Raw genomic sequence first — 13,634 nt, forward strand, 5'->3', positions numbered from 1 at the left:
TTAGTGGAGGGATTTGTTCAGTTAATTTTTCTGCAGAATACAACTATACACTAGTAGGAAGTGATCAATGACTGTCTTTATGAGTAAGTCACTCAATCATTGAACCAATTCGTTCAAAACGCAGATTCATTTAGCAACTAAACAAGAAAACATCAAATCAATGACTGGAACAAGTGAATATTTCATTCAAATGAATTGTTGAAAGAAGCTGATTCATTCAGGAACAAAAATAACTGTCTTTAACTGTCAAGTGAGTGCCTTTAGTCAATGAATTATTTATTTAAGCATTCGAACACGTTGATTCATTAAGTAATGTGCTCACATTTACTGTCACAGCTATGAAACTCAATCATTATACACGCAAACTAAATAATCGGTAAATAATAATCTCTAGAAAAAATGTTTGTTGAAAAATAAAAATTGAAGTGACTTGAACCAACAATGTATATTTTAAATGTATGAAATAAGGTGCTATTAAACATTCAACTGGTTATGTTTAAAGCTCACTGGAATTTGCTCTAAATCATCTGATGTGCCGTTATGGTTAAGGTCTGAAACCATGAAACTGGTTTAGAGTTTTGAGGTTATTTTCTGAGTTTGAGAGATAGATAACTGGTTACTGTACTCACCAAACATTGCGAATAAGCCAGTCTTACGGTCAGTTTTCTCTTTCTCATGCACTGGTGTGCAGCACCCATGACACCAAACAGAGCTCCGAAGACATGCAGCAGCATGATGCTCTACACTGGATCTGCCTGATACTTGAGCTCTGCTTCAGTACAGTATGAAAATACACAGTCTGTCTGAATAAAATAGCATGCACAATACTAGGTGGAATGTCTTGCAAGTATTCAGATTATTGCAAGTATTCATATTAATATTATTTTATTTTTGTCAATGATATTTTCAACAGTATCACATAATAATAATTCATTTTTCTGTGTTTCGCAATAAAAAAAAATTGAAGACGGGAAAAGCTGTTTGTCTAGAAATGTGTCGACCGTCTGAATTTGCCCGATATAGCATAAAAAAAATATCGCAGTTTTTATTTTAAACTTTTTTACTGAAATTGGCTTGCAATGTACCTTGAGATGAGGACATGGGAAATCTTGAAAATAAATTTATATCTGAGAACTTTATAATTTTCTTGCACAGAGAAATATATATAGAGAGGATAAAAATGATCATTTTTATCTGGGAAAGTTCTCTTACACTGAGCAGAGTTCGCAGGATCCACTGATTGACCACAAATCCTGTGACCTCCACCAGAGCCATTAGTAAAAGCTGCACAGGATTTGTCTTCCCGTGGACTGCTCCCATGGCAACCAGAGCAGATGCTGCACAGAGCTCTGCCTCAATCACACTACACGAGGAGCACAAATAACATTTGATAAAGTCTGATGCTGTAAAACATCTTAAAGGAATAGTTCACCCAAAAATTTAAATTAGCTGAAATTGCACTTACCCTCAGGCCATCCTAAATGAGTTTCTTCATGGGAACAGATTTGGAGAAATTTAGCATTACATCACTTGATCACCAATGGATCCTCTACAGTGAATAGGTACATTATTGTGATGTTTTTATCGGCTGTTTGGACTCTCGTTATGACGGCACCCATTCACTGCAGAGGATCCTTTGGTGAGCAAGTGATGTAATGCAAATTTATTTTTCAAATCTGTAGATGAAGACAGAAACTCATTTACATCTTGGATGGCCTGAGAGTAAATACATTTTTAGCAAATTTACATGTTTGGGTGTACTGGCTTTTTATCTGTCATTGACTTGCCTATTCTGGTTTTTGTCATTAACAATACTTTGTTGGCTCTTGTAAGAAAGCATCTGCTAAGAGCTGTAATGTATGTACCTCTTCATATTGATGTGGATCTCTCTTCTGTGGTGTCGTTGTGGCAGCAGAAAGCCATTCATCAAGACGGCCCACTGGATGGCCATGGCTGCCAACAGCACGCTAAACCCCGATCCACTGAAACCATATCGTAAAAGGAACGTGGCCAGAAATCCAAACCCCATGAATATCATCACCTGAATATCTTGGAATTCTGTAGAAAGGAATGCATTTCCATTATTGGCAATGTGTATGTTTCTAAAAAGATATAAAAACTTGAAACATTTGGCAAAATGGTGGTCAGTCTGTAATACTGCTTGTGGTAGAGAAATGCTTCTTATCATCCAAAACCAGAGATGTTGTGGCTCCACACCCCAACGGCAACATGGCACACATTTACAAACAAACCAAGGTAAAATCATAATTTATTTTGGGTATGACTCCTTTATATATATATAAAGCAAAATATATATTAAATATGTCCTAAACAGTTAAGCTCAATGAAATATATTTTTGAAATGGACAATATATTTAGTTTCAACATACATTCAACCAAAATATATTTCAAAATGCAATTCCAATCTTACGGTAGCCTACATTTAAGCTAAATGCAAATGTGGATGCAATAGCCTACTAGATTTAAGATAACTTAATAAAAAATTTTAATTGCAATATTGTAATTGCTTTTGTGTTTTGTAAAGTATGTTTCTTGCTGATTTTATGTGATATGTTCATCAAATGTGAAGTATGTAAATGTATTTTCTTGTATTGAAACATATGGAGGGCAATATATATATATTTTAAACGCTTTTAAAAATATACATTTATATTTTTTAAATATATTTCCAAAAATATACAAAAAAAAGGTCAAAAATATATATTGGTGGAAAATATACTTACTGTATGCAATTGCATTTTAAAACATATTTTAGGAAATATATATTTTTGGCCTTTAAAAATATGTATTTAATAATATAATTGAAAATATATATTTTTTGCTACACAAGGTTGGTTTGATATGTTTAAGTTGCTAAAAAAAAAGTCCAGGAATTCGTTTCTGTGCAGAATATGCAACTGATATGCAAACTTTAGCATGCATTAACATATGAACTGAACATAGCAGGTTAACAAAAGGTGATGTGATTTGATGCTGTTCATTAATAACCTCAGGTTTAACAGTGAATGCAAGTCTGAACCCTTAAAAGATTCATATCACAGCCTTAATGTAAATCAGACTTACTAACCTGCATATGAGCTGATGAAAAGCTTACTGTCAGACTCTCTGTCAATCTGCTCAGGCTGCTCTATTTTCACAAAAAAGACAAACAGTAGGATAAAGATGGTTTCCAGCAGGAAGGCCACAAGAGGAAGCCTTGAGCGGAGACTGGGGGCGTACTGAGGAGCCATTATTAGGTGACAAACTGTGAATGTCTGTAATCTACACCCGCCAGAGATGAGGAATATGTAAAATCAGGTGCATGTAAGAGACATGGAGGTATTTCCCAAAAATGCCACCTACATGTGCAATTAACCAATATGATGTCTTTGTATAATATCTTAAGAACATGATGCAAGAAGTATTTCAAGTTTGTTATTCCCGTCCTACAGCACCTTTTGAGATCTTTACTGGTGTGTTTTTTTTTCTCCAGATTAACGTTAGTGAAATTGTTTTAAATGTATTTCTATTTTCACTTAATTGAAATCAGTTGAGGATAATTTAATTGTTAAGACTATCGCAAATTCCGTTTCGTGGCAACTTTAACATTTTATGCAGTGTATATTCAGAAATGTTGGGAGGATTAAAATGTAGGCTTCTTTTAATCGTACAATTAAATGACCACTAATCATAATATTAATCTTTAAATTAATAATGCATAGCTTCTTCGTGGGGCTTTGTTTACCAACGTAAAGTACGTTTATGTGAAATACGCATCTCTCATAAATCATACGCAAAAATCGTACAAAGAGTCCCGCCCAAATCAATCCTATTGGTCAGGGAGCACTAACTGATTTGTCCACAAAGACAGCGATTGGTGGGACGAGGAAAACCTGTCAGCCGCCCCATTTCCCTTTCTCTGATGCCGCAACAAAACAGACCGCTGCTTATTGGCTGTTTGTCTTGTCATTCAAATTGACAGCTCACAGGCTCGATTCCTATTGGCTCAGCGGCCTGTCAGTCACACCTGTCTAGGCCAGTGTCTGTGCGTCTGCGCCGAGAGAAGGAGGAGGGTCTTCCACTCAGTCTTTTTATTTATTTCTTTGTTTCCAGGAGAAAAAAAACAACAACCACCACAGCGGTATATTCCTTTGCGGGACCGCCAATGTTTCCCGTCCGAATAAGAGAGAACCCTGGACCATACTGCTGTACGTATTAAAAAGCCCGATTTAAGGGGGCGAGGATGAAGCGGCGCAATGCGGACTGCAGCAAGCTCCGACGGCCCTTAAAACGGAACCGAATCACCGAGGGGATCTACAGCAGGTACGATCCAGACCTTCCAATCGAACCGTTATCATTCCCGAGCTTCAGGAATGACTCAGATTTCGTTTTTATTATGGTCTAAGTTCTCACAGAGAGACTGTAAATCGCCGAGCTGAGCTACCGTCAACAATGCTTGGCTGAAGGTAGACAGTCGTCTCCGCAGAAATGAATAAGCTGCCGTAGGCCTCATTACAGCGATACGCTTTAAAAGAAAGAAAACCCGCGAAACCAACTGCTGTGGGCTCGAGCCCCGACGGTTAGAGTCAGCAACTGTCAGTCATCAGAATGATTGACGTGACGGGACCGTTAGTCTGTCAGTAACCGCACCGAAGGCATTGATCGATTGTGATTTCATCTCACAAGACCGCAAGGAGAATAACCTTAATTTAATTAGCAAATCTCATATATATACGCTGATAAACTAACTAGCTATTATTCACATCACTATGGAAGCGAAAATAACGTAAGTGAGGACATTTACTAGGCCGCTATGCCAATAATAATATTATTTAATATAAACGCTGCTTGTTTGTCATGAAGTGTCTGTCGCTAATTTGTTGTGTCAGCGCTATCATGATGTGTTGTCTTAAACACATTACATTTGTTGGTTTTGTGTGATGGGAGTGAGTGTCTGTACGTTTTGCCCGCTGAAGTGCAAATATTGTGTGATGATGCATTTGTAATGAGGATTTGCATTTGACTTAAATTTAGCTGTTTTATTTTGGTAATATCAGTCACTCTCGCTGTGCTGTTTTGTTGCGGTCGCACATCGGACGAGAAGCACAGTGGTGCCCCGGTGCAACACACATCACACACCGAACGTGTCGCGTTCAGTTCAAGACGGTAGTCCAAAACATTTTATCTATTCCCCAAACAGTCAAAACTTAACTTCAAGAATGAGCAAGTGGTGTCAATGAGTTTTTATTAGAACCACAGAAAGACAAACGTTTTGCTGAAAAATGCACAATACACAATCTTCCAACCTAGGATGAAGTCATTATGTACTTTAACAATAATTTGGCACAAATATAATGTAATTTAATGGAAAATTATGTGAGTGGCGCTCTGTGGCGCAGCAGGATTATGAACAGCGTCGGGATCCGCGGACAGTCGCCGGTGGCAACGCCGGTGTCCATACAGTCATGGAAAACAATGTGTGGGAATTTGAAAGACGTGGTGCGGTGCAGGGCTGCACATGTCGTCCGGTGTGCGACTGCCTTAAGGCTGGATAGCCTCTTGTTTCAGAGGTAGAATTGTCAAAGATGACTTTTAGAAGAGGACACCGTAAGCTAGGCTGGTAGTTTTTTCCCCCCGACGAGGGTAGGGGGAGAGGGCCTAGGCTCAAGAGTCACGGTTCGCTACTGGTATAACCTCTCATATAATAGCGTTAATCTCTATGCATGGGGTGCCGGTCATATTGCTGACCTGTTATTTCTGAGTGCCAGTGTTTGGGTCTGTTCAGTGTTTGGTAGTATGTCTTCTGGTGGTCATATAAGGACTTAATTTCAAATGTTTAAAGCAAGATGTCAGTGAAGTGTACTATACCAAATTCACACTGCAAAGGTGGCATGGAGGTGCTTCTGGAGTGGCGTTTAGGTGTCTTTACACAGACTGTTTAATGCTACTCAGAGGTGGCATGAATGCATTTACACAGCAGTGATAACCATATTTGATACTAGTGGCTGAGGTGGGTCAGAGCAGGCACAGTTTAGTCAGGCTTTTATGCTGCATTGCATCTTTACACAGAATTTTAAGCAGGCACAGAGCAGCCTTAAATCAGCTGTATAAAGATGCCTATAGATAGCAACAATTTATAGGTAATTATGTTGTGAATATTTGCTCTGAACAAGAAGGTTGCTAGCCGTACACTGAATCCAGTACAAGCTGAAAAAGTCTAGCAAAAAAAATTTTTATTTTATAAATTGCATTGTGCAAAAAGTGCAGGGTGCATGTGAATTAAAAACAAATATACAAGCAGACGTTAAACACATTGCTATCTTCAGTGCTGAGCTGTTTTTAATTCACATTTGTAATTGTTCCCTTGGCTCTACGCACCTGAAGTAAAAGGACTTTTTTCCTATTTGGAGCGCAACAATTATTCTTTAGTTTATGTGAATATTTGCTCTGAAATGGTCAAAAAAGGAATTTCTTCAATCTGAGAAACCATGATTTCAACCAAACAGTTGAAAAGGCCAAGCAGGTTCATAATGCCAGAGGTAAAATACAGTAACAAACTAGATAGAAATAATCAAATCATGTTTTCCAAACAAGGAATTAATTATAAATAAATAATTAAATAAATAACCCCTTGTGTACATTAGTGCAAGGAGTAATCATATTTAGTAAAATACAGTATACACAGTGCACTGAATTAACAATGCATTAATATACAGCAATATTGACCTACATATAGGCTATATTTTAACAAAGCAATTGTTATGTTAAAAATAATGTGCGTATACTTGCAAGAAATTATTAGAGTTTTCCATTGATTCACTGACAGCTTGAACTGATTCACAAAAATGAATCGAATTTAGAAACTATACGCTCGTCTCCTGGCCAATAATTGCAGATATATCGTGAATATTCAATATTTTGCACACCGCTAGTTGTATTTGTTAGCAATTCCACTGTTAAAGCGTTGCTATTTCCGCAGATAGATGACGCAGTTAAACACTACGATTTGCTCACAGTGGGTAAATAACTGGCACTGTTTCTGCCATTAAAGACGGTTGCCAGACTTCACCCATTATCAGTCATTTGCTATTCTGCTCTTTAATGTTGTGGCTCTAGAGCATACATTCAGTCATGTCAGATGTTGACATAATGTTGCATGTGATTTCAAGTCTGCATCTGGGAAATAACTCAGCTGGGGGTTCATTTGGAATGATTTTTACACCAAAACATAAAACCAGATTTTAGTTAGAGATCTTAAGAAATAGATTTGGTTCTAACTGTGTGATGCTAAAATATGAAGCAAATGTTGTTCATGTGAAGATCATAGAATTTGGTGTTTTATTTCAAATCAGAATAAAATTGAATGTTAATCTATTTACATGCTTTTGGTTATGTTCCAAATGAAAACAGTCCTCAAATCTTTCATCAAAGTATTTTAACCTCTTTTTCTCATGTGTAATGTGTGTTGCATATGCAGATGCATCCATCCATTGACTGTCAACTTTGATGACAAAATATGTGAAGATGCATCTGTAACACCTGTTATCTGATTTGTGTTGTTGCTTTCCTCAGTGAGGTGGAATTGAGCAAATATGTCACCAGCCCAGATCTACCAGTCCGGTGACTGTTTTTTTTTTTTGAACTTCCGTTAACACAACCATTTCTGTCATCTCAACACTATTAATAGCGTCTTCATTATCTGTATGAGCAGCGGAGAAATATGTAGATGTTATTAGATGAATCATAATTATTAAAGACAGAAGAGCTGCAGTATTCCACTTTTTTCCCCAAACAATATTAAGAAGTTTGTTTTAAAGTGTATGTTTTTACACCTCTCTTCCAAATGATGCTTTCTTTTATTATGAAATTCATGGAAATTAATTACCAACACCAACCACTTTTTTTTGGTAGTTTAAATCTGAGGCTGTTAAAAAAAACTAGATTTCTTTTTCTTGTTGTTATTATTATCTCTGTTATAAACAAAGAATGATCACAAAATCGGTCTGGTGACACAGTCTTTAGGGCCATTTAATGGCCAAAAAACACATTAAAATCGAGATTCACAATGAATCACATTGACAGCATAATATATGGAGAGTATTCAATATATCGCTGAGGCGTAATTATAAAGAATATCTCTGTTATCTGTTGGATTTATTACACCGGATCTGCATTGCTACATCTGGAGATACATCTTACTCATGTGCTCTTGGCCTCTTCTCATCCCGATATAAAACATAATCCACTTCATTCACTACACGCTGTATTGGAGAAAGCCAAACAGTGATTACATCCTCCCCCACCTACCCATGCTTCATTGGGTTGGATTTACTACTGGAGCTCACGATGGAGTTGCTTGTACGTGTCGCTAAATGTTCATTGGCTCAGGACCACATGTGGGGTCTTATTCAAAGAGATGAGATCTTGAATGGATGTTTGAATGGTTGGGTAATAATATCTCTTCTTCTTTGTTTCAGTACGTTCCTGTACCTGAAATTTCTGGTGGTCTGGGCGTTGGTGCTGCTGGCAGACTTTGTCCTGGACTTCCGCTTCGAGTACCTTTGGCCTTTCTGGCTCTTCATTCGCAGTGTTTACGACTCCTTCAGATACCAGGGCCTGGTGAGTATGTGTGTGTGAGACAAGCGTTTCATCCAGATAATGGGACTAAAAATTAAAGGCATCGATTGCTCACGCTCATGTCGTCCAATACAAAATCAAATGTTTATCAAAATGCCTGAGCTTCTGTTTTCCATACAGCAAAAATGCATGTTGATTTATACTGCTTATAAGCTCCAAAAAAAATTGTAGACTATAGAAGACAGAATTGTAATTTTTTCTTAAAATGTTTCTTAAAATAAGCTGCTACATATACATTTTAAACACTACCTTTTATATATTGTATATATTTGTATTTTTTATATATTATATATTGTAAATGCTTTATGAAATGGCTGATGGAAATTACCTTTGCCATCACAGGAATAAACGACATTTTAAAATATGTTCAAATTAAAGCTGGGTATCGTTCAAAAATTTTCGATACCGATACCTTGACTTCAATACCGGTTCCTGAACGATACTTTTTTCGATACCAATTTTATGAAATCAATTTTAACAAGATTAAATTATCTAAAAAAACAAACTTTGGTTTTATTTTTCAGCTTGTTGATGTTTATACAAACTCAAAGACTCATCTCCTGAGCCACTGCACAAAGGAACAAAATGTAACCAACACAATAAATCAGAGCAAAATAGTTTTAATAAAGCTCAAATAGTCTTCAGTTTACACATCTGTTAGACTACATTTACACTAGTTAGTGTTCGTTTTAAAAAGCATAGCTCAGACAGAATCATGATTTCTATTAATTTTCCACTGATTTACTGATGAGCATTAGCAGCTTCCAGCGCTGTCTGCCTGTGTTCTCTCTTCCATGATCGCTCTGCAGGCTTATTGGCTCACTGATGCTGATGAGATTAACCCCTTAGGTATCGAAATTTGGTACCGAACGACGAGACGTTTATCGATACTCGATGGTATCGAGGCAATTCGGTCGGTGCCTAAAAAGTATCGAACTCGATACCCAGCCCTAGTTCAAATAGAAAACAGTTATTTTCAATTGTAATAACATTTCGTAATATTACTGTTTTTACTATGTTTTCGGTCAAATAAATGCAGCCTTGGTGAGCATAAGAGACTTCTTAGAAAAACATAAAAAAATATCTTAATTGTTTGTTATACTGTATGAAGAATTTATGCACCTCTTTATGAGTTTGATCTTATCAATAATCCTGTGAGGGACATAAACTAGTTTATACTCTTATTTAGTCTTATCTGAGATTAAGAGATTTTTTCATTTACAGAAGGTCAGCCATCAGTATTGAAGTATTATTTGCACTTTATATGCATCCACTACTTTAAAACGTATGTTATTGTTCCTCTTATGTCTCTTAAATAATCATGAAAACTGCATAATTATAAAATGCTGTTTAGGGTTGTTTTATATGATGTTTTGCATGTCTCACAGCAGGACGCTGAAATGACATTTTACTGAGGCGTGTGAAATGACATGTCATGCCAGTTGCACATGTGATGATCTGATGTGTCTCTCTGTGTGTTGCAGGCTTTCTCAGTGTTTTTTGTGTGTGTGGCATTCACATCAGATATTATATGTCTGCTGTTCATCCCAGTGCAGTGGCTGTTCTTTGCAGCCAGCACATATGTGTGGGTACAGTACGTCTGGCACACAGGTAAGAGCCGCACACCTGTTCATATTGTATTACATGATCACCCTGCCATCGTTGATCTGGTATTTTTTGTTGTACTGTTACTGAAGTCTAACCTCAAGCTTACAGCTGATTGGTCTGCGGTTTGTGAACATTCATGACTCACAGCTTTGACACTTCCAGTATAGACAACCTCAAACTGACATGTCTGTCAGTCACAGTGTCAGTCTAGTATGGTGTAGACACACTTGTGACTCCATCTGTGGTTTCTTGAATCCTCTTTATAAAGATGGATTAAAATACATTTTACAAATGTGTGTACAACTGACACCTTAGAACTCCAGCATGAGAGGATCATTCCCATGCTGTTGTGAGCTTTTGTTGTCATAACATGATTTATTCTGGCTTTATAACATGCGCACACACGCACTGTGACCTTGCAGCTGTAAGCTTGGTTATTTCTGCCGGTGTGACTGAGCAGCTCTGGATCTTGACGTCAACAAAAGGATTTGCTTCAAATGACTCACTCACCCTGTTTAGAGCTGATGCTTGATTCAGATTCACTCATAGAGTGTGTGCTTGAATCGTTGTGGGTTTGTTTAGATTAATTCTGGCTGTTAATGTTGAGATTATTACACTCACTCACTGTTGTCATCTGAAGTATTTTAAGCACATGTTGAATTGACCGTTCTCCTCTCACATCTCTCCACAGAACGAGGGGTCTGCCTTCCCACTGTATCGCTATGGATACTTTTTGTTTATATCGAGGCAGCTATCAGATTTAAAGATTTGAAACACTTCCACGTGGACTTGTGTCGTCCGTTTGCAGCACACTGGTATGCCATTTTCCTCAGTCCTTACTTACATTGATGAGTCAAACATCGGCACTGATTGTGAGCAAGTTTCAGCTTGATCTGTCTGCTTTCCTCTAAACCATTTCGGAGAGTGTTATGGCGCTTTTCCACTGCATGGTACGGCTCGGTACGGTTCACTTTTGGGGGGTTTTCCACTGGGTACAGTACCTGGTACCTGGTACTTTTTTTAGTACCACCTCGGTTGGGGTTCCAAGTGAACCGTACCGTTACCAAAACGTGACGTGTAAACTCTGCTGATCACGGATTGGCCAGAGAGAATCGTCACTACCTGCGTCACTGAACTTGCGACACAAACACAAAAGAACCGCTAGATTTAAATCAGCACAGCCAGCGAAGGATCGAACGCAACTGTTTTGAACGAGCGCACCTTTTTTTAACAACCAAAAAGTTTTGTTGTCTGTTGCGGAAGAACAGACGTTCCTCTCGTTGATAGCAGAGGAGCGGATCCAGCGAGAGCTTGATGGGGCGACGCGGAATGAAAAAGTTTTTTTTAGGAGTCGTGGTAGTAGAGGCGGCGCAACTATAACGACATGTGAATAATCCCGCCCACTCTAAAGCGGTACTGAACTGCAGTGGAAACGCAAACCGTGCCGAGCTGAACCGTGCCGTGCCGTACTGAGCCGTACCGAGCCGAGTCGTACCACGCAGTGGAAAAGCGCCATTAGTCATGCTTTTAGTACTGTAAGTGAAGACGTGTGACCTGCTTCACTACTGCCGTGAGCAGATCGTCTGGGAACTGAGTTTACATCAGTAATTGTCCAGGGACTGTGTGTTTGTTATGATCAGCAGTAGTGATGCACCGAAATTGAAAATATTAGACCCAAATATTTTTGGAGGGATTGACTGAAACAGATAGCACTTCTCTCGTGGTGTAAAGTGTAGAACAGGTTACTCGGACCAAAGCATGAAGTTACAGTTCTTACTTGTGTCTTCAGTGTTTTTTGTGATGCTTTTTTCCTCAACAATGCCAATTATATGATGTCCTATTTCTGTGTTCACAGTATCGGGTATCCGGTGGTGACGCTGGGCTTTGGTTTTAAGAGTTATGTAAGTTATAAGATGCGTCTGCGGAAACAGAAGGAAGTGCAGAAAGAGAACGAATTTTACATGCAGTTGCTGCAGCAGGCATTACCTCCAGAACAACAGCTCATACAGAGACAAGAGAGAGAAGCAGAGGAGGGTAAGGACTTTGCACAGTGTCTCCTATCGGCATCTTTCACCCAACCATATGCTGGTATTTGGAGACATGTTGCACAGTTTCTGCAAAGCTCTTCATTGGCCATGGCTGTCAAGCTCCAAAAAGGAGTGATAAACAACCTACATTTAAGTCTGTTCCTCACTATCGTATATCATATGACATGGAACATAGTGCACGAGTTAGATGGACTACTTAAAATGCATTTTTAAAGTGTTTTAGTCCTTTTGGGGGCATGACAGATTTGAACTGACTTTGTATAAACAGAGCTGCATGAAGAAACTTCAAAAAAATTTCATAGCAGTTGTGACATGAGTAAATATTTTCTGTTTTGTATAAACTATTCTTTTTAAGTCTCTCTCTTTCTCTTTATAAGCAGCAGCAGCAGCAGCATTTAAAGGCATTCATGATGTAGACTCTCCAGCTGTGGCACAGAACGGATCGGCGGGCGGTAAAAAACCCTCATCCAACACATTACCAGAGCTGGAATACAGAGAGAAAGAACGAGGCAAGAACGAGCCCAAAAAGCAACACAACCAGAACCATAACAGCAGCACCAGCAGCATCTTACCATCAGTGGACAGTAAAGCTCAGGAGATGGAGTACATGGAGAACCACGTGAACAGTAAGAGACTGAGCAGCTCAGATCTGCTGGGCAGCACTGAGAACCTGCTGAAAGATGAACACTCTTCATCCTCCTCCTCTTCCTCCTCCTCCAACTCCAACAAAAATTACAAAAATGCCAGTGGAGGGGGAGGGAGCTCTTCGCCCCGGGGGCACGGAACGGCCAACGGCAGCGTGCCGTCTTCCTCCGGACCTTCGTCGTCCGCCTCTTCCTCAAGTAAGGGGGACAAGAAACAGAAGTGTGGAGGAGGGAAGAACTCTGCATCGAACAGAGACCCTGTGGAAAACTGCATTCCCAACAATCAGCTGAGCAAACCCGAAGCGCTCGTCAGGTTAGACTCGCACACATCATCTGTATCAAAATCAGGGCTTCATGTTAAAACAGCAGCTCTAATGTTCAGCAGGGTGTGTGAGAACACTGCACACTAGTAAACAATAATGTTTTGTAATGTTTTTCCCAAACTGATAGAAAGCATTAAAGGGGTCATATGATGCTTTTTTAAAAATCATTATTTTGTGTATTTGGTGTAACAGAATATGTTGAAATGCTTTAATGTTCAAAAAACACATTATTTTTCAAATACTGTACATTATTGTAGTTCCTATATGCCCCGCCTCTCTCAAACGCTTCGTTTTCTACAAAGTCCCTCCTTCAGACAAGTGCAGTCTGCTCTGATTGGCCAGCTGACCCAGCGCATTGTGATTGGCCGAACACC

The 13,634-nt window shown here is 38.7% G+C and overlaps 1 protein-coding gene and 1 pseudogene across 4 annotated transcripts in view; one reads left to right on the forward strand and one right to left on the reverse strand.

The window, feature by feature from the left end:
* Window positions 1-3,251, reverse strand: part of LOC107734264 (ammonium transporter Rh type A-like) — a 13,552-nt pseudogene extending 10,301 nt beyond the window's left edge.
* Window positions 3,252-4,045: 794 nt separating this feature from the next.
* Window positions 4,046-13,634, forward strand: part of LOC107734295 (macoilin-2-like) — a 16,221-nt gene continuing 6,632 nt past the window's right edge. The window contains exons 1-6 of one of the 4 annotated variants that reach the window (XM_016546225.1): window positions 4,046-4,323; window positions 8,478-8,619; window positions 10,122-10,248; window positions 10,937-11,060; window positions 12,101-12,279; window positions 12,671-13,250. In XM_016546225.1, coding sequence (XP_016401711.1) covers window positions 4,244-4,323; window positions 8,478-8,619; window positions 10,122-10,248; window positions 10,937-11,060; window positions 12,101-12,279; window positions 12,671-13,250 — 1,232 coding nt within the window. In that variant the 5' untranslated portion in view covers window positions 4,046-4,243. The remainder of the gene's footprint in view (window positions 4,324-8,477; window positions 8,620-10,121; window positions 10,249-10,936; window positions 11,061-12,100; window positions 12,280-12,670; window positions 13,251-13,634) is intronic. The other 3 variants (XM_016546226.1, XM_016546227.1, XM_016546228.1) reach the window with 3 other exon arrangements.

Source organism: Sinocyclocheilus rhinocerous, unplaced genomic scaffold, assembly GCF_001515625.1.
Source record: "Sinocyclocheilus rhinocerous isolate Xijiao unplaced genomic scaffold, SAMN03320098_v1.1 scaffold730, whole genome shotgun sequence".
NCBI classification, from domain to species: domain Eukaryota; kingdom Metazoa; phylum Chordata; class Actinopteri; order Cypriniformes; family Cyprinidae; genus Sinocyclocheilus; species Sinocyclocheilus rhinocerous.